At 36.5% G+C, this 21,789-nt stretch overlaps 2 protein-coding genes across 2 annotated transcripts in view; one reads left to right on the forward strand and one right to left on the reverse strand.

Moving 5' to 3' along the window:
• The first annotated feature begins 651 nt into the window (after positions 1–651).
• Positions 652–14,989, forward strand: LOC148954702 (uncharacterized). The gene is made up of 2 exons (XM_089086467.1): positions 652–1,051; positions 14,874–14,989. The coding sequence occupies exons 1-2, from the start codon at positions 652–654 to the stop codon at positions 14,987–14,989; spliced, it is 516 nt and encodes a 171-aa protein (XP_088942593.1).
• A 1,221-nt stretch (positions 14,990–16,210) lies between these two features.
• The window catches only part of mtDNA-helicase (mitochondrial DNA helicase), a 94,298-nt gene continuing 88,719 nt past the window's right edge, over positions 16,211–21,789 (reverse strand). Inside the window, exon 11 of the mRNA XM_089087206.1 lies at positions 16,211–16,480. Coding sequence (XP_088943332.1) covers positions 16,259–16,480 — 222 coding nt within the window. The 3' untranslated portion in view covers positions 16,211–16,258. The remainder of the gene's footprint in view (positions 16,481–21,789) is intronic.

Raw genomic sequence — 21,789 nt, forward strand, 5'->3', positions numbered from 1 at the left:
ACGGGGATTTTACACGAAACAGCAAGCCCAGTTCTAGGAGATAAAGGAGGCTGTAAGGATTTAAAATGTTTTTATGAGGATTTTAGAATAAAAAAAAAATTAGAATTGATGAAAGAAATGGAGATTTTGAGGGAAGAGGAAATAGAGGAATTTAGGCTTCGACTAGTAACAAGGTTTAAAAATGTTCGCCGGGAGCACAGTTTATAGAATTAACCAGTAAGATCATTCCCTATCTCACCCATTATAAAAACCCGGACCGAGGTGCAAGTACTCCGAAGAACGTAGAAACATAAGCGGCATTAGATCTTTTCATGGGTAGACAAGTCAGATTTCTCTTGGACGCGAAACAATCAGAAATAAGTGGAAACCCGCTATTACGAATAATGCATTCTGTAAACATTTCTCATTGATTGACGCAAACACACTGATACATAACTGCACAAACAAGTGGGAGGAGCTTTTTGTTCGCGGCGAGACTGAAGACCAGAAATAATCTGCTATAAACTTACTGGATAATTCTATAAATTGTGGCCGGGAGTATAAACGCCTTTTGAAACAGAAGGAGAGACTGGCTATTCAAAAAGGTAAGGAGGAGCTGATCCAGTTTTATGAAAAGAGCGATATGTGGTCTTTCTGGAGAAAGATAAAAAAATGGGGGCCTCCATAGCCCAGCCAAAAGTACCAGACCCGAAAACATGGCCGACATACTACAACGACGCGGTTCAGAAAGACTATTCGTTTGACTGCTGGTTCAGCGACGAATTATCGAATACAGAGAATGAGATCAGCCTCCCACTGAAAGAACACGATTATGATCTGATAACACCCGCATCGAAAGAAGAAATCGAAGAATGCATAAGTGCCATGGAAGGTGGATCAGCACCTGGTAGCGATGGAGTCCCAACAAAGATCTTGAAACAATTCCAACTTCTGTTTATGCCCATCTTCTTGGCTATCTTCAACTCAGTTCTGGCTTCTGGAGAATGGCCCTCACTGTGGAAAACATCCTTGATTTTGCCACTATTCAAAAAGGGAGAGCCAGCGGATTACAGTAATTATCGACCGATATCTTTAGTACCTAGTCTTAGAAAAAAAACTAGAAAGAATACTAGATGCTAGATTAGCTCATTGGTTAGAAAAATATAGGATTTTGAAAGAGGAGCAGGCAGGATTTCGAGATGGATATAATGCTATTGATAGGGTCTTAGTCCTACAGGCACTTGTAGAGAAATATGCAAAAGGGAAGAATAGGTTGTACGTTGCATTTTTAGATCTAGAAAAGGCCTTCGACAGTATTGATAGGATTTTTCTGTGCTTAGAACTGTTAAAGGTAGGCTTACCAAGACTTTTCGGTAGGATTTTAGCTGATATGTATAGAAAGACATTTGGTATAGTTAAAGTTGTAGGGAAGGGATTATCGTCGCCGTTTGAAATTAGAAAAGGAGTAAAACAGGGTAGTAGTATTTCGCCTACGTTGTTCACGTTGCATATAAATGATATTGTTGACCATATTAAAAAGGTATGGGCCCCTATGGTGTCACTAGGGAACCTGACGTTATCTCTGTTGCTTTTTTCTGATGATGCAGTGTTGATATGCAAGTCACCAGAGAAGCTCCAAATCTTATTGAGTATATTAGAAGAATATTTAGATAGAAAGGAACTAGTGTTGAATATCAAAAAGACTGAGATTGTGGTTTTTAGAGTAATTCGTGTGAATAATGATGATCAAAAAGTAGAATTTTATATATAAGGTGAAAAAGTAAAAGAGAGCGAAAATTTTAGATATTTGGGAGTAACACTTTCAGCAAAAGGAGGATGGAAAGAGCATGTGAAAGAGATGATTAAGAGAGGGAAAGCAGTTCAGCTGCCATTTTAAGTAATTCAAGGCTTTCAAGTATAAAAGATCTAAAAATGCATAAATATGTTTTTAATTCTAAAGTTTTATCTACTATCCATTACGGAGCTGAACTGTGGGGGCATAACCCGGCAGCAGAATTGGAATCAATTCAGCTGCAGCACTTTAAAAGATTAATTGGTCTTCACTTAACGATCCACAATCAGGCAATAAAAGGTGACCTAGGAATATTTTCGCTGAGAAAGGGTAGACTAGCACAGATGATCTGGTATTGGATAAAAGTTCTAAGTCTACCAGAGATAGGTTAGCAAAAGTAGCTTATGTGGAGATGCTACGGTCGAAACGTAAAAGATCGTGACCGTATCAAGTAAAAAATGTTTTAGATGGATTAGGATTATCCTATAGGGCTAGGACCCTCAAATCAGGGTGAGCCGTTTTTGGCTATGATTATAGAAAGAATAAAAGACCAGGAAGTCCAAATGTGGACCCACGCAGTTAAAACATCTGAAACATTGAAGTTTTATTCCCAAGTAAAAGAGATATTTGGATTTGAATATTATTTTAAACTAAGATTGCCGGGGGAGACATTGTGGACTTTGTTTCGGATCCGAGCGAATTGCCCGCCACTAACAAATTGAAAAAGAGTATTTGAAAGAAAAAGGGTGGCCCCAGATGCAGATTACTCTTGCCCCACATGTAACCTAGGTATTGAGGATGTGGCCCATATTCTCACCGAGGGGCCATATTCTCGCCAGCAACTTTCTCTATTAAGGGGAAAGTATACTGAGGGTGCTAACTCGGAGTTCCCGGAGATCGTGATAACGACTGTAAAAAGGACAATCAGGCAGTTATGTAAATATGTAAATGAAGCGTTGACATCAATGAGTGAAACTTGATATTTATGTTATCAAGGAGGCACACTTGTGCCTCTATAAAGAGGCGACCCACCACAATGTTAAGCGATTTCAGGTCCTAGAGGTTGCAGAGAGACGGCGGTAATTGCATTTTGTAGCCCAAGCTCAAACTAAGAAACTTGCAAAATTTCATCCTCCTCCGACTTTATCTTCATGGGGTAAACTGGGCCGGAAGTTCGGACCCTCCCACCACAGCCCCCCGTTAACGTTGTCCGATTGGGCTGAAATTTAGATGTTAAGCTTTCCTAGGGCCCGGGAGCTTATCCTCGAAATTTCAGCTCAATCCGATCACTCCTTCCCTGTTTTCAAAAAACCAAATATAGCCACTTAAAATTCATCTCTTTTTTTTTTGTTAGCCACGCCTACAGGCCACAGTTGGCAACGGATCCGGTTGAATGAGGACTCATTCGAAGCAGAATTCGACCTGTTAGGGCCTTTTGATATTTTCAGACCGAAAAAATTATCCCCCGAATTTACATTTACGAAAAACCTCGTTTTCCTATATTAGCCCATGTTAATTTTTCCCTCCACAACCCCCCTTTAACGTTGTCTGATCGGGCTGAAATTTAGAGGATAAGCTTTCCTGGGGCCTGGGAGCTTATCGTCGAAATTTCAGCTCAATCTGATCACTCCTTCCCTGTTTTCCAAAAACCCCATATCAAGATTTTTGGGAATTTGCTTGCGTCGAAAATACCTTCTATTTGCTAAACAACAATTACTATTGTGTTTGTATAGTCCAGCGGCTGAGACTTCAGACTTTCATTCTGAAAACCCGGGTTTGATTCACCATCAAAGCAACTTTTTTATATACTTTGAAAAGAAACTCAGTTTCTTTTTTAAATTAATTGAAAAAAATTACGTTTTCTAAAGAGCTAAAGAGGCTGAGTTACAAGGTCGACCCTTAAAACGTACAGGGATTAGGAGGCACAGTTGGGGGGCTGTTAAAGAGGCTGAGTCACAAGTTCGAACCTTAAAACGTACAGGGATTAGGAGGCACCCTGTACGACGTGATTTGAGTATTCAGGAATTAAAAGCCTTAACACAAGAATGTTCAAGAGCGGGGGGTTTGGGGGGCGGAAGCCCCCAATCTTTAACTCCTGACACGATCAGCTAACAGTTAGTCAAGCAATAATAAGTAATAAACTGTACAAAAACGTGCAGAAATTATTTGAAAAAAACTACGTTTTCTAAAGAGTTAAAGAGGCTGAGTTACAAGGTCGAACCTTAAAACGTACAGGGATTAGGAGGCACAGTTGGGGGGCTGCCGCCCCCAAACCCCGCTTTCGCAGCCTTTAAATATAAAAAAAAAATTTCTTTAAACTGAAAGTAAGGAGCGACATTAAAACTTAAAAAGAACAGAAATTATTCCGTATATGAAAGAGGCTGTGCCCTCCTCAACGCCTCGCTCTTTACGCTAAAGTTTTTATTGTTTAAAAAAAGAGTTGTGAGAAAGTCAAACTTTAGCGTAAAGAGCGAGGCGTTGAGGAGGGCACAGCCTCTTTCATATACGGAATAATTTCTGTTCTTTTTAAGTTTTAATGTCGCTCCTTACTTTCAGTTTAAAGAAATTTTTTTTATATTTAAAGGCTGCGAAAGCGGAGGTTTGGGGCGGCAGCCCCAACTGTGCCTCCTAATCCCTGTACGTTTTAAGGTTCGACCTTGTAACTCAGCCTCTTTAACTCTTTAGAAAACGTAGTTTTTTTCAAATAATTTTTCTTGTGGAATGTAATTAAGAATACTGTTCTGTATGTCCTGTTTTTTCGCTTATAATAAGTTGTTATTATTAATTATTATTATAGTATTTAATAATATATTAATTAATAATATATTTTACAAATTCAATGCTCCTTTCAGAAAAGGATATGGATACAGACTTTATTTTAAATATTGTAAAAAAAAAAATCGGCACCACTTCTAACTTTCGATTCCGAAAACCTACTCTCTTCTTTATTTTACCTTCAAATAGTAACACAAAATTAAGTAAGCACATTCACCCCCGATGGTTATCAAAACGGATACAGGCTTATATAGGCTATTTTTATTAGCGCTATATTTTATTTTGCCAATTTTACAAATTCACCAATTTTGCATTAAATCTTTGATCTTAATTTCAAGTCAGGTTGAGCCTCGCCAGGAATGGTACAACAAAAGTCATAAGGATATCTTAAGAAGCTAATAAATAAATTATTAATAACAGATCCCGCCTTTTAATATCATAGGCAGCGCAATTGCGCTGCCTAAGTAAAGAACGATGTGGGCACAATGTATTATTTTTTTTTTGTTGTTGTTGTCTTTTTCCATACCAGGGCACTTCGCATCGAAGGAGTTGTCGTAAAAACTTCGAAAAGGGCTCATTCGATTGGAAATTGGAGTGGCTTGTGCCCTTTTTAATAGTCGAAATTGATTGGAGGGCAATTAGCCCCCCCCCTCAAGCCCATCATTCCCCCAAAAATATTCAATCAAAATTTTGAAATAGCCATTTTGTTCAGCGTAGTTAATTTTCAGATAGAAAATATGTTTTGAGGAGGTCACTCCCCCACAACCCTCAGGGCAAGGGTTTTAAGTTATGGCCTGGGGGCATATAAGAACGATGTTGGCACAATGTATTATTTATTATTTATTCCTTTAGACCAGGGCACTTCGTATCGAAAATGTTGTCGTAGAAACTTCGAAAAGGGATCATTCAATGTGAAATTGGAGTGGCTTATGCCCTCTTTAATAGTCGAAAGTGATTGGAAGGCAACTAATACCCCTTCCACGCCCACCATTTCCCGAAACACATCCAATCAAAATTTTGAGATAGCCATTTTGTTCAGCGTAGTTGATGTTCAGATAGAAAACATAATTTTGAGGAGGTCACAAACCCCAACCCTCAGGGCAAGGGTTGTAAGTTATGCCCTGGGGCATATAAGGTTTTTATAGAAAGCGTTGTCACAGAAACTTCAAAAAAGGGTCAGTCGATTGGAAATTCAAAGGGCTATGGCCCTTTTTAATAGTCGTAAGTGATTGAAGGGCAACTAACCCCCTCTCACGCCCACCTTTTCCCCAAACACATCCAATCAAAATTTTGAGATAGCCCATTTAGTCAAAGTAGTTTTAAGTTCTGGAAATTAGGTCTTTGAGGATGACAACCCCTCACAGCTCTCAGGGCAAGGGCTGTAAGTTATTCCCGTGGGGCATATACGGTTTTTATAGAACGCGTTACGTAGAAACTTCAAAAAGGGCTCATTTGATTGGAAATTGAATGGGTAGTGCCCTTTTTAAAAGTCAAAAGTGATTGAAAGGCAACTAACACCCCTTCCACGCCCACCATTTCCCCAAACCTATCCAATCAAAATTTTGAGATAGCCATTTTGTTCCACGCAGTTTAAAGTTTAGGAAATTATATCTTTGAGCAGGACTCTCCCTCCACAGTCTTCAGGGCAAGGTTTATAAGTTATGCTCTGGGGGCGTATAAGGTGTTTACTGAAATCTTTCTCGTAGAAACTTGAGAAAGTACTAATTCGATCGGAAATTCAAATGGCTAGTGCCCTTTTTAATAGTCAAAAGTGATTTAACGGCAACTGACCCCCCCCTCTCACCCCCGCCTTTTCCCCAAACACATCCAATTAAAATTTTTAGATAGCCATTTTGTTCAACGTAGTTGAAAGTTTTAGAACTTAGGTGTTTAAGAATGACCACCCCCCCCCCCCCAAAGCCCGCAGGGCACGGGTGGTAAGTTATACCCGGGGGGCATATAAGGTTTTTATTGAAACCGTTGTCGTAGAAGCTTCAAAAGGGCTCATTCAATTGAAAATTGAAAGTGCTAGTGCCTTTTTTAATAGTTGAAAGTGATTGGAGAGCAACTAACGCCCATCTCACGCCCACCATTTTCCCAAACACATTCAATCAAAATTTTGAGATATCTATTTTGTTTACAGTAGTCGAAAGTTCTGCAAATTAGGTCTTTTAGGATGATAACCCCCTCAGAGCCCTCAGTGTAAGGGTTGTAAGTTATGCCCTGGGGCATATAAGGTTTATATAGAAAGTTGTTGTAGAAATTTCAAAAAGGGCTCATTTGATTGGAAATTAAAATTGCCCTTTTTAATAGTCGAAAGTGAGTGGAGAGTAATTAACCCCCCTCTCACACCCACCATTTCCCCAAAACATTCAATCAAAGTTTATAGATAGCCATTTTATTCAACGTAGTTGAAAGTTCTGGAAATTATGTATTTAAGGATGACAACCCCCCCCCTCCCAGAGCCCCAAGGGTAAAGGTTGTAAGTTATACCTTGGGGGCATATAAGGTTTTTATAGATAGAGTTGTCGTAAAGCTTCAAAAGGAGCTCATTCAGTTGGAAATTGAGAGGGCTAGTGCCCTTTTTAATAATCAAAAATGATTGGAGGGTAACTAACCCCCTCTCACGCCCACCATTCCTCCAAACACATCCAATCAAAATTTTCAGATAGCCATTTTTTTCAACGTAGTAGAAAATTATGGAAATTAGGTCTTTTAGAATGACAACTCCCCCCCCCCCGCCCTCAGGGCAAGGGTTGTAAGTTATGGCCTAGGATATGAGGTTTTTATTGAAAGTTTTGTCGTAGAAACTTCAAAAGGGCTCATTTGATTGGAAATTGAAAAGGGCTAGTGCCATTTTTAACAGTTGAAAGGGATTGGAGAGCGAGTAACGCCCCTCTCACGCCCACCATTTCCCCAAACGCATCCAATCAAAATTTTGAGATAGCCATTTTGTTTAACGTAGTTGAAAGTTCTGGAAATTAGGTCTTAGAGGATGACAACTACCCTAACAGCCCTTAGGGCAAGGGTTGTATTAGGGAGAGGGTTGTACGGTTTTTATAGAACACGTTACGTAGAAACTTCAAAAAGGGCTCATTTGATTGGAAATCGAAATGGCTAGTGCCCTTTTTAAAAGTCAAAAGTAATTGGAAGGTAACTAACACCCCTTCCACGCTCACCATTTCCCCAAACACATCCAATCAAAATTTTGAGATAGCCATTTTGTTCCACGCAGTTTAAAGTTTAGGAAATTATATCTTTGAGCAGGACTCTCCCTCCACAGTCTTCAGGGCAAGGTTTATAAGTTATGCTCTGGGGGCGTATAAGGTGTTTACTTAAATCTTTCTCGTAGAAACTTGAGAAAGTGCTAATTCGATTGGAAATTCAAATGGCTAGTGTCCTTTTTAATAGTCCAAAGTGATTTAACGGCAAATAACCCCCCCCCCTCTCACCCCCGCCTTTTCCCCAAACACATCCAATCAAAATTTTTAGATAGCCATTTTATTCAACGTAGTTGAAAGATTTGGAACTTAGGTCTTTAAGGATGACAACCCCCCCCCCCGCAAAGCCCTCAGGGTAAGGGTTGTAAGTTATGCCCTGGGGGCATATAAGGTTTTTATTGAAAGCGTTGTCGTAGAAACTTCAAAAGGGCTCATTCAATTGAAAATTGAAAGGGCTAGTGCCTTTTTTAATCGATGAAAGTGATTGGAGAGCGACTAACGCCCTTCTCGCGCCCACCATTTTCCCAAACACATTCAATCGAAATTTTGAGACATCTATTTTGTTTAACGTAGTTGAAAGTTCTGCAAATTAGGTCTTTTAGGATGATAACCCCTTCAGAGCCCTCAGTGTAAGGGTTGTAAGTTATGCCCTGGGGCATATAAGGTTTATATAGAAAGTTGTTGAAGTTAATTCAGAAAGGGCTTATTTTGATTGATAATGTAAATTGGTATTTTTAAGAGTAGAAAGTAAGTGGAGAGCAATTAACCCTCCTCTCACACCCACCATTTCCCCAAAACATTCAATCAAAGTTTACAGATAGCCATTTTATTCAACGTAGTTGAAAGTTCTGGAAATTATGTATTTAAGGATGACAACCCCCCCCCCCCCCAGAGCCCCAAGGGTAAAGGTTGTAAGTTATACCTTGGGGGCATATAAGGTTTTTATAGATAGAGTTGTCGTAAAGCTTCAAAAGGAGCTCATTCAGTTGGAAATTGAGAGGGCTAGTGCCCTTTTTAATAATCGAAAGTGATTGGAGGGTAACTAACTCCCCTCTCACGCCCACCATTTCTCCAAACACATCCAATCAAAATGTTCAGATAGCCATTTTTTTCAACGTAGTAGAAAGTTATTGAAATTAGGTCTTTGAGAATGACACACCCCCCCCCCAGCCCTCAGGGCAAGGGTTGTAAGTTATGCCCTGGGGATATATAAGGTTTTTATTGAAAGTGTTGTCGTAAAAACTTCAAAAGGGCTCATTTGATTGGAAATTGAAAGGGCTTTTGCCTTTTTTAATAGTTGAAAACGATTGGAGAATGAGTAACACCCTTCTCACGACCACCATTTCCCCAAACACATCCAGTCAAAATTTTGAGTTAGCCAGTTTTTTAATGTAGTTGAAAGTTCTGGAAATTAGGTCTTAGAGGATGAAAACTACCCAAACAGCCCTTAGGGTAAGGGCTGTAATTTATGCCCTGGGGGCATATAAGGTGTTTATAGAAAGCGTTGTCGTTTCAAAAAGGGCTCATTCGATTAGAAATCAAAAGCCTAGTTCCCTTTTTCATAGTCGAAAGTGATTGGAAGGCTTAACATTTTTATAGTAAAGATCGATGTGGGTATAATGTATTATTTTGTGTTGTTGTAGTTGTTTATACCAGGGCACTTCGTATCGAAGGAGTTGTGAACTTCAAAAAGGGTTCATTTGATTGAAAATAGAAAGGGCTGATGCCCTTTTTGATAGTCGAAAGTGATTGGAGGGCAACTAATCCCCCTCCGACGCCCACCCTCTCATTTGCCCATTATGTTTAAAAACTAAATATTGCCTTAAGATTAAATCAAAATGCACTGTGTTAATACTAATTCCCAGTAAGGCATCTCACCAGTATCCCAAGAACGACTGAAGATTATGTTCAAACTTTCGGGGCTACTTCTGCTCTTAAAATTTAACCAAATCAAAATAGTGTAAGTGTATCCAAGCTATCATAGAAAATAAACAGATTTTTTTTGCGAATGGTATCAAGTTTTCCATTTCAGGTCAACTAGAGAGGCCAAACTATAAAGTCTTAAAAAAACGAAAAGATTTAAAGCATTATTTTCTTTTCCTCTGAAAAGACTATGTCAATATAAAACGAACAGAAATTAATAAAAAAAACTTTTTCCACAAAATAAGTTATTCAAACACTAAAAACGATGCACTTTACTGAAAAAATTATAAATGTTTTTACTTTTATAACTCTCATAAATCAAATAATATTAACATTTTGATCACTAAACATCAGTATATGTATATTAAACTGACAATGTACATTCATTAGTATTTTTTCAGTAGAGTGCAAATTCTGTTCTGGCCTCGGGAAGGCATAGGGGTTTTGAGCCCCATTTATGTTAATTTCTGCTCGTATTGAGTTTGATTCAGTTATTTATTGTAATTTCTGTTCGTTTTGGGTTTCATTTATTTATCGATGCTGATTTGTGGTAGTTTCACGCTTGGTAGATTATTTGATTTTTGATCATTTTTTGTTTAATAGAGTTCTTTACTTTTCTTTGAAAAACTTATTTTGTGGGAAAAGTTTTTTTAATTAATTTCTGTTCGTTTTATATTGAAATGGTCTTTTCAGGGAAAAAGAAAATAATACTTTAATTCTTTTCGCTTTTTTTAAGAGTTTAACGGCGCTACAAACGGAAAAAAGTGATTTTCCTTCTTGTTCAATGTGGGGAACTGTAAAAACGGAAACGGAAACAAAATTTGCACTTTACTGAGAAAAAAATACATATTTTTACTTTTATAACTTTAATAAATCAAATAATATTAACATTTTGATAACTAAATATTAGTAAATGTATATTAAACTGACAATGCAAATTGATTTGTATTTTTTTCAGTAAAGGGCAAATTTTGTTCTGGCCTTGGGAAGGCATAGGGGTTTTGAGCCCAACTTATGTTAATTTCTGCTCGTTTTGAGTTTGACTCGGTTATTTATTGTAATTTCTGTTCGTTTTGGGTTTCATTTATTTATCGATGCTGATTTGTGGTAGCTTCACGCTTGGTAGATTATTTGATTTTAGTTTTGCTGATTTTTTGTTTAATGCCGTTCTTTACTTTTCTTTGAAAAACTTATTTTGTCGAAAAAGTGTTTTTAATTAATTTCTGTTCGTTTTTTTAAGACTTTATAGTTTGGCCTGATATTTGTATGCTGAAGAAAAATTTTCAGTAACTTTTAACAACATACACCCTTTTAATAATCTGGACAAAAATAGTAGTGTTTAATTTCGTTTCATACCTCCTCTAGTTGATCAGAAATGGAAAACTTGATTCCATTCGCAAAAAAAAATCTGTTTACTTTCTTTGATAGTTTGCATACACTTACGCTATTTTGATTTGGTTAAATTTTAAGGGCAGAAGTAGCCCCGAAAGTTTGAACATAATACCCTCAATCTTTCTCGGGATACTGCTGAGATGCCTTATTGGGAATTAGCATTAACACAGTGAATTTTGATTTAATCTTAAGGCAACACTTAGTTTTTAAACATAATGGACAAATGGGAGAGTGGGCATGGGAGGGGGATTAGTTGCCCTACAATCACTTTCGACTATTAAGAAGGGCATCAGCCCTTTCTATTTTCAATCGAATGAGCCCTTTTCGAAGTTATTACGACAACTCCTTCGATACGAAGTACCCTGGTCTAAACAACAACAACAACAAAAAATAATACATTATACCCAAATGTACCTTTACTATAAAAATGTCAAGCCTTCCAATCACTTTCGACTATTAAAACGGGCACTAGGCCTTTCGATTTCCAACCAAATGAGCCCTTTTTGAAACGACAACGCTTTTTATAAACACCTTGTATGCCCCAAGGGCATAAATTGCAACACTAACCCTGAGGGCTGTTAGGGTTGTTGTCATCCTCTAAGACCTGATTTCCAGATCTTTCAACTACGTTAAACAAAATGGCTATCTCAAAATTTTGATTGGATGTGTTTGGGGAAATAGTGGGCGTAAGAGGGGCGGCAGTCGCTCTCCAATCAGTTTCAAATATTAAAAATGGCACTAGCCCTCTCAAATTCCAATCAACTGAGCCTTTTTGAAGTTTCTACAACAAAACTTTGAATAAAAATCTTATATGTCTCCAGGGCATAACTTCCAACCCTTGCCCTGAGGGCTGGGGGGGGGTCATTCTCAAAGAACTAATTTCCAGAACTTTCTACTACGTTCAACAAAATGGCTATATGAAAATTTTGATTGGATGTGTTTGGAGGAATGGTGGGCGTGAGAGGGGGTCCAATCACTTTCGACTATTAAAAAGGGCACTAGCCCTCTCAATTCCAAACGAAAGAGCCCCTTTTGAAGTTTTACGACAATTCTATCTATAAAAACCTTATATGTCCCCTACAACCTTTGCCTTTGGGGCTCTGGGGGGTTTGTCATCCTTAAACACATAATTTCCAGAACTTTCAACTATGTTGAAAAAAATGGCTATCTCTAAACTTTGATTGAATGTGTTTGGGGAAATGATGGGCGTAAGAAATGGGGGGTTAATTACTCTCCACTCACTTTCGGCTATTAAAAAGGGCAATTTCAATTTCGGATCAAATGAGCCCTTTTTGAAATTTCGACAAAAACTTTCTATATAAACTTTCTATGACACCAGGGCATAACTTTCAACCTTTGCACTGAGGGCTCTGAGGGGGTTATAATCCTAAATGACCTAATTTCAAGAACTTTCAACTAAGTTGAACAAAATGGATATCTCGAAATTTTGACTGCATGTGTTTGGGAAATGGTGGGCGTGAGAGGGACGTTAATCGCTCTCCAATCACTTTCAACTATTAAAAAAGGCACTAGCCCCTTCAATTTCCAATTGAATGAGCCCTTTTGAAGTTTCTACGACAACGCTTTCAATAAAAACCTTATATGCCCCCGGGGAATAACTTACAACCTTGCCCTGAAGGCTGTGGGGGGGGGGGGGGAGGGGGTGTCATCCTTAAAGACCTAATTTCCAAACTTTTCAACTACGTTGAATAAAATGGGTATCTAAAAATTTTGATCGGATGTGTTTATGGAAACGGTGGGCGTGATAGTGGGGTTAGTTGCCCTCAAATCACTTTCTACTATTAAAAAGGGCACTAGCCCTTTGAATTTCCAATCGATTTAGCCCCTTTTTCAATTTTCTACGACAAAGATTTCAATAAAAACCTTATATGCCGCCGGGGCATAACTTATAACCCTAGCCCTGAAGACTGTGGGGGGAGTGTCCTGCTCAAAGGTAGAATTTCCTGAACTTTAAGTGCGTGGAACAAAATGGCTAGCTAAAAATTTTTATTGGATATCTTTGGGGAATTGGTGGGTGTGGAAGGGGTGTTAGTTGCCTTTCAATCACTTTCGACTATTAAAAAGGGCCCTAGCCATTTCAATTTCCAATTGAATGAGCCCTTTTTGAAGTTTCTACGGCAACGCACTCTATAAAAACCTTATATGCTCCCAGGACATAACTTACAACCCTTGCCCTGTGGGGGGGGGGGTTGTCATCCTCAAAGACCTAATTTCCAGAACTTAAAACTACGTTGAAGAAAATGGCTATATCAAAGTTTTCATTGGATGTGTTTGGGGAAAAGGTGGCCGTGAGAGGCGGGTTAGTTGCCCTCCAATCACTTTTGACTATTAGAAAGGGCACTAGCCCTTTGAATTTCCAATCGAATGAGCCTTTTTTGAAGTTTCTACGACATCACCTTCTATAAAAAGCCTTATATGCCCCCAGGGCATAACTTACAACCCTCGCTCTGAGGGCTGTGGGGAGTGTCCTGTTCAAAAACATAATTTCTGTCTTGGAATCGACTATGTTGAACAAAACGGCCATCTCAAAGTTTTTATTGGATATGTTAGGAGAAATGGTGGGCGTGAAAGGGGTGTTAGTCGCCTTCCAATCACTTTCGACTATTAAAAAGGCACAAGCCACTACAAGTTCCAACAGAATGAGCCCTCTTCGAAATTTCTACGACAACTTCTTCCATACGAAGTGCCCTGCTCTAAAGGAAAAAATTAATGAATAATACATTTTGCCATCGTTCTTATATGCCCCCAGGGCATAACTTAAAACCCTTGCCCTGAGGGTTATGGGGGAGTGTCCTCCTCAAAAACATATTTTCTATCTGGAAATCAATTACGCTGAACAAAATGGCTATCTGAAAATTTTGATTGGATGTGTTTGGGGGAATGACGGGCGTGGAGGGGGGGGGCTAGTTTCTCTCCAATCACTTTTGACTATTAAAAAGAGCACTAGCAACTGCAATTTCCTATCGAATGAGCCCTTTTCGAAGTTTCTACGACAAAACTTCGATACGAAGTGCCCTGGTATGTTAAAAAAAAAAAAAAAATACATCGTACCAACATCGTTCTTTACTTAGGCAGCGCGATTGCGCTCGCGCTGCCTATGATTAATGGAGATGATTTTGGGTCTGATTCTTTAATAATAAATTAATTATATTCCGAAACATTACTTGTGTTGACGCTTGTTGATTGTTTCATTGAGGTTAAAGGTCATATGAGGTAGTTAAAGAGTTGTATAAACGAAGAGGAGCCCCCTCCTTCCTTTTTCAGTGAAACGTTACAGCTGAGTTGTTTAGCCATTCGATCACCAAATTACGTATGAGAAAAGTGCTAAAAAAAGACATATTGCTTGCTTTTCTTGGATTGTACAACCATTATAAGAAAAATGGGCAGGAATATTTCTGTTGGTGATAGGCTTAGTAGAAAATTAGCTTTTAAATGGTTATTTTGTCATTTGTTTTTCTCATGATAGGGTGACCAAATCCATAATTTCGGTAATATAACCAGATGTGTCAGTTGGGGTAAGGGGGGGGGCATCCTTTCCTTATGTTTTGAATTTTTCTTTTAGCATTTTCATTGACAAAGCTTTATTTTGGTATTTTCACTGATTTTTTTAAGATCTAAACTTACCCCCCCCCCCCCCACGATTTTCATGAATTTGTGGCACTGAACACAGCAAGAGTCGTAAATATTTTTGGTTATAAAACTAAAAATAGTTTGTTTGTCGATTTGGCTTCCGAATGGCGTAATTGATCGTTCTGTACCTTTTATTCTAGGAATAGAAAAATATACTGAAGTTCTAACCATAATTAAACTAACAACAAGGTCTAAGAAAAGAAAGGTTAAGAATCCCCGATGCTCTGTTTCCCGAATCATTGAATTCTTCTATTGAATTCTATCGTAAAGATTAGTTTTGTTTTCATCTTATGGTTAATTTAGACGTTATTAACTTTGACAACGTCGCCAACGGTTTAGAATTATTTGATGGACTTCCAAATGGAAAATTTTCCCCAATCAGTTTACTATTCAGCTTAGCCCTGTAGTGGCGCTGCAAATTTCGGACAAAAATTTAGGAGAGGGATATCGAACCCCTACCCCCTTAGATACAGAATTGGTGGTGGGGGGGGGGGGGTAAAATTTTAGATAAAAGTGCTAAAACTGTCAAATTACATAGAAAATAACATAAATTTCAGAATTACTCAAAGAATTTCAAGCTTTCGACTCCAAAAACCTTATCCCTAGATACGAGCGGGGATGAAAATATCAGCGCTAAAAGATCCACCTAAAAACACGGAAAAGGGGAATCAATAATCAAAAGAGTTCTGCATGTTGTTTTTCTCAGGATGATCGTTTCATGCTGCTAATTTAGGTTAGTCGAATTTAATGGTTTTGAATTGGCTCTTTATCTGTGTTTCTTGCTCAAAGCCTCTGTAGCTTCACCCTCTTTTCAAATCTAGGAAAGCAACATTAAAGGCTAGGACTTTTCAGGGTCGCATGCAGGGAATTTCTCTTTACTGCCAAACACTAACGCCACTAATTACAGAAGAAAGCAATTTCTTATGGAAGCACAGAGACTATTACTCATACATAATTTGTCAGTGCTTCCATTTTCCCCCATAAAGATCAGGGATTTCCCGAGTTTTACTAAGAGAAAACTAGATTCGCTGAAAATTGCCCCAAAAATGAACGCTAACGAGAAATAACTATTTGTATTTCGCATTAACACTCGTGTATATGCAAATATATATTTTCGAAAAGATCCTAATTTTCTTTTGAGAGAATTCGAGAAATCCCCAAATTTTTCGGGGAAATAAGATATTAAGTGAATGAGGCTTGGCTTCTCTCTGAGGATACAATTTATAGACTCGTCTACCAACAAGTTAGCGGGAGTGCTCAGGGCCTCCCACATAACCACAAAACAAATCTTACTAGTTGGCAAAGACTCAAGCTTAACCTTGCAGAGAATCAGCCACCGTCGCGACCTAGATTAAAGTAAAAGGTTTTTCATTTGGTAACAAGGAATCTGACTGCCAAATATAAATTAAATTAACGTCAACGTCATGTCAAACTAATATAAATTAAACGAACGTCAACGTCAAAATTCATATGGGAACCTAACGTCATGGTTTATTTTAAGAAAAAATGAATTTGCTTTTTAGATTTATTCTTTAATACTCGGATCAAAGTCGATGGTATTTTTCGTTTTTCGTCTTCGTGCGTTTTCTTTACGAGGAGATTCGTTTTCAACTTCAATAGATGGCTCTAGTGGCAATGTCCAGGTACTTGCGATCTTAGCAGTTTTCTTCTTTGTAAAACTAAGACTTTCGCGATCAAAACTGAGGGGTACTATACCCAGATCACCACTGAATCTGTTTTTGGCTATCTGGAAGGAGAAAAAGGGAGATTATACAAAGTAACGTAAAAGAATGATACACAATTCACATATAAGTATATAAGTATATATATATATATATATATATATATATATATATATATATATATATATATATATATATATATATATATATATATATATATATATATATATATATATATATATATATATATATATATATATATATATATATATATATATATATATATATATATATATATATATTATCAGTCAAAAGTTTACAACCAAGATTAGTATTAAATAGTTTTACAGTTCATGCTGACTTCCCATAGAATAAAAAATGTGTAATTTGTGTGTGTCTTTTAAGCATTTTTGAGAGAATCTAAGCTACCCCTGGGCATAGATCAGTCAAAAATTTACAAGAAAGATTAGTATTAAATAGTTTTCCAGTTCATACTGACTTCCCATATAAAAAACTATGTATTTTGTGTGTGTCTTTAAAGCATTTTTAAGAGAAGCTAAGCTACCCCTGTGCAAAGATCAGTCAAAATTTTACAAGCAAGATTAGTATTAAATAGTTTTCCAGTTCATGCTGACTTCCCATATAAAAAACTATGTATTTTGTGTGTGTCTTTAAAGCATTTTTAAGAGAAGCTAAGCTACCCCTGGGCATAGATCAGTCAAAAGTTTACAAGCAAGATTAGTATTAAATAGTTTTCCAGTTCATACTGACTTCCCATATAAAAAACTATGTATTTTGTGTGTTTCTTTATAGCATTTTTAAGAGAAGCTAAGCTACCCCTGTGCAAAGATCAGTCAAAATTTTACAAGCAAGATTAGTATTAAATAGTTTTCCAGTTCATGCTGACTTCCCATATAAAAACTATGTATTTTGTGTGTGTCTTTTAAGCATTTTTGAGAGAAGCTAAGCTACCCCTGGGCATAGATCAGTCAAAAATTTACAAGCAAAATTAGTATTAAATAGTTTTCCAGTTCATGCTGACTTCCCATATAAAAAACTATGTATTTTGCGTGTGTCTTTAAAGCATTTTTAAGAGAAGCTAAGCTACCCCTGTGCATAGATCAGTCAAAAGTTTACAAGCAAGATTAGTATTAAATAGTTTTTCAGTTCATGCTGACTTCCCATATAAAAAACTATGTATTTTGTGTGTGTCTTTAAAGCATTTTTAAGAGAAGCTAAGCTACCCCTGTGCATAGATCAGTCAAAAGTTTACAAGCAAGATTAGTATTAAACAGTTTTCCAGTTCATGCTGACTTCCCATGTAAAAAAATATGTATTTTGTGTGTGTCTTTAAAGCATTTTTAAGAGAAGCTAAGCTACCCCTGGGCATAGATCAGTCAAAAGTTTACAAGCAAGATTAGTATTAAATAGTTTTTCAGTTCATGCTGACTTCCCACATAAAAAACTATGTATTTTGTGTGTGTCTTTAAAGCATTTTTAAGAGAAGCTAAGCTACCCCTGTGCATAGATCAGTCAAAAGTTTACAAGCAAGATTAGTATTAAATAGTTTTCCAGTTCATACTGACTTCCCATATAAAAAACTATGTATTTTGTGTGTTTCTTTAAAGCATTTTTAAGAGAAGCTAAGCTACCCCTGTGCATAGATCAGTCAAAAGTTTACAAGCAAGATTAGTATTAAATAGTTTTCCAGTTCATGCTGACTTCCCATATAAAAAACTATGTATTTTGTGTGTGTCTTTAAAGCATTTTTAAGAGAAGCTAAGCTACCCCTGGGCATAGATCAGTCAAAAGTTTACAAGAAAGATTAGTATTAAATAGTTTTCCAGTTCATGCTGACTTCCCATATAAAAAACTATGTATTTTGCGTGTGTCTTTTAAGCATTTTTGAGAGAATCTAAGCTACCCCTGGGCATAGGTCAGTCAAAAATTTACAAGCAAGATTAGTATTAAATAGTTTTTCAGTTCATGCTGACTTCCCAAAGAAAAAACTATGTATTTTTGTGTGTCTTTAAAGCATTTTTAAGAGAAGCTAAGCTACCCCTGTGCATAGATCAGTCAAAAGTTTACAAGCCAGATTAGTATTAAACAGTTTTCCAGTTCATGCTGACTTCCCATGTAAAAAAATATGTATTTTGTGTGTGTCTTTAAAGCATTTTTAAGAGAAGCTAAGCTACCCCTGGGCATAGATCAGTCAAAAGTTTACAAGCAAGATTAGTATTAAATAGTTTTTCAGTTCATGCTGACTTCCCACATAAAAAACTATGTATTTTGTGTGTGTCTTTAAAGCATTTTTAAGAGAAGCTAAGCTACCCCTGTGCATAGATCAGTCAAAAGTTTACAAGCAAGATTAGTATTAAATAGTTTTCCAGTTCATGCTGACTTCCCATATAAAAAACTATGTATTTTGTGTGTTTCTTTAAAGCATTTTTAAGAGAAGCTAAGCTACCCCTGGGCATAGATCAGTCAAAAGTTTACAAGCAAGATTAGTATTAAATAGTTTTCCAGTTCATGCTGACTTCCCATATAAAAAACTACGTATTTTATTTGTGTCTTTAAAGCATTTTTAAGAGAAGCTAAGCTACCCCTGGGCATAGATCAGTCAAAAGTTTACAAGCCAGATTAGTATTAAATAGTTTTTCATTTCATTCTGACTTCCCATATAAAAAACTATGTATTTTGTGTGTGTCTTTAAAGCATTTTTCAGAGAAGCTAAGCTACCCCTGGGCATAGATGAGTCAAAAGTTTACAAGCAAGATTAGTATTAAATAGTTTTCCAGTTCATGCTGACTTCCCATATAAAAAACTATGTATTTTGTGTGTGTCTTTAAAGCATTTTTAAGAGAAGCTAAGCTACCCCTGTGCATAGATCAGTCAAAAGTTTACAAGCAAGATTAGTATTAAAGAGTTTTCCAGTTCATGCTGACTTCCCATAGAATAAAAAATGTGTAATTTTGTGTGTCTTTTAAGCATTTTTGAGAGAAGCTAAGCTACCCCTGGGCATAGGTGAGTCAATAATTTACAAGAAAGATTAGTATTATATAGTTTTACCGTTAATGCTGACTTCCCATAGAAAAAACTATCTATTTTTGTGTGTCTTTAAAGCATTTTTAAGATAAGCTAAGCTACCCCTGTGCATAGATCAGTCAAAAGTTTACAAGCAAGATTAGTATTAAATAGTTTTACAGTTTATGCTGACTTCCCATATAAAAAACTATGTATTTTGTGTGTGTCTTTAAAGCATTTTTAAGAGAAGCTAAGCTACCCCTGTGCATAGATGAGTCAAAAGTTTACAAGCAAGATTAGTATTAAATAGATTTACAGTTCATGCTGACTTCCCATATAAAAAACTATGTATTTTGTGTGTGTCTTTAAAGCATTTTTAAGAGAAGCTAAGCTACCCCTGTGCATAGATCAGTCAAAAGTTTACAAGCCAAATTAGTATTAAATAGTTTTACAGTTCATGCTGACTTCCCATATAAAAAAACTATGTAATTTTGTGTGTCTTTTAAGCATTTTTGAGAGAAACTAAGCTACCCCTGGGCATAGATCAGTCAAAAGTTTACAAGCAAAATTAGTATTAAATAGATTTCCAGTTCATGCTGACTTCCCATATATAAAACTATGTATTTTGTGTGTGTCTTTAAAGCATTTTTAAGAGAAGCTATGCTACCCCTGGGCATAGATCAGTCAAAAGTTTACAAGCAAGATTAGTATTAAATAGTTTTTCAGTTCATGCTGACTTCCCACATAAAAAAATATGTATTTTGTGTGTGTCTTTAAAGCATTTTTAAGAGAAGCTAAGCTACCCCTGTGCATAGATCAGTCAAAAGTTTACAAGCAAGATTAGTATTAAACAGTTTTCCAGTTCATGCTGACTTCCCATATAAAAAACTATGTATTTTGTGTGTGTCTTTAAAGCATTTTTAAGAGAAGCTAAGCTACCCCTGGGCATAGATCAGTCAAAAGTTTACAACCAAGATTAGTATTAAATAGTTTTTCCGTTCATGCTGACTTCCCATATAAAAAACTATGTATTTTGTGTGTGTCTTTAAAGCATTTTTAAGAGAAGCTAAGCTACCCCTGTGCATAGATCAGTCAAAAGTTTACAAGTAAGATTAGTATTAAATAGTTTTCCAGTTCATGCTGACTTCCCATATAAAAAACTATGTATTTTGTGTGTGTCTTTAAAGCATTTTTAAGAGAAGCTAAGCTACCCCTGGGCATAGATGAGTCAAAAGTTTACAAGCAAGATTAGTATTAAATAGTTTTTCAGTTCATGCTGACTTCCCAAATAAAAAACTATGTATTTTGTGTGTGTCTTTAAAGCATTTTTAAGAGAAGCTAAGCTACCCCTGGGCATAGATGAGTCAAAAGTTTACAAGCAAGATTAGTATTAAATAGTTTTTCAGTTCATGCTGACTTCCCATATAAAAAAAGATGTATTTTGTGTGTGTCTTTAAAGCATTTTTAAGAGAAGCTAAGCTACCCCTGGGCATAGATGAGTCAAAAGTTTACTAGCAAGATTAGTACTAAACAGTTTTTAGTTTATGTTGATTTCCCATATAAAAAAACTGTATATTTTTGTGTGTCTTTAAAGTATTTTTGATAGAAGCTAAGCTACCTCTGGGCCATAGATCAGTCAAAAGTTTAGAAGTAATATTAGCATTAAATAGTTTTTCAGTTCATGCTGACTTCCCATATAAAAAAAACTGTGTGTTATTGTGTATAATGTAATGCTTTTAAAGTAATGAATTACTGAGAAGCCCATTTTTTAATCACCTAAAAATATTTCTGTGGGGCCCTCATCAGTGGCTGTCTTTTCTATTCCACTTAGCAACAATTGAAATATTTTGTGGTCACGCAAAATTTTGTCAATCTTACCTATTTTACCACTACTACTACTAATAATGAATTGTACAAAAAGGTGAAACAAAATATTTAAACATTGACTTAGCCATGGAAACTTTCATTTGAACCCTTTAAATGTAAGACCCGTTAAATTGAAGTTTTGTAGCCCCTCCCCGCCAAGCTTTGAAAAATGCCTTCTTATTTCTACTAAACAACTCTCTATGATCTTCCGGTTCGCTGCTAACAGTGGAGGAAACAAACGAAAAAAAAAATTAGAACCAATCAATACTACCCATGCAAAAAAGTTAATTTTCCTTTTTGGTCATACCAAGGGACTAAGTTTCTTCAATAGGAATTTCAGTGATGGCAAATCCAATGGAGTTCTCTTTGCTTTGTGATGACGCAATTTTTTAGGGGTTTCTCGCTATTATTTGAAATTTCCTCAAGTGTGTCGCTTGCCAGTTTTTTTTTTGTTTTTATTTTAAATTTTTGTTTTATTTTTGGT

The sequence above is a fragment of the Artemia sp. Qi Xiang Cuo genome, chromosome 3 (assembly GCF_049724085.1).
Source record: "Artemia sp. Qi Xiang Cuo chromosome 3, ASM4972408v1, whole genome shotgun sequence".
Taxonomy (NCBI): Eukaryota; Metazoa; Arthropoda; class Branchiopoda; order Anostraca; family Artemiidae; genus Artemia; species Artemia sp. Qi Xiang Cuo.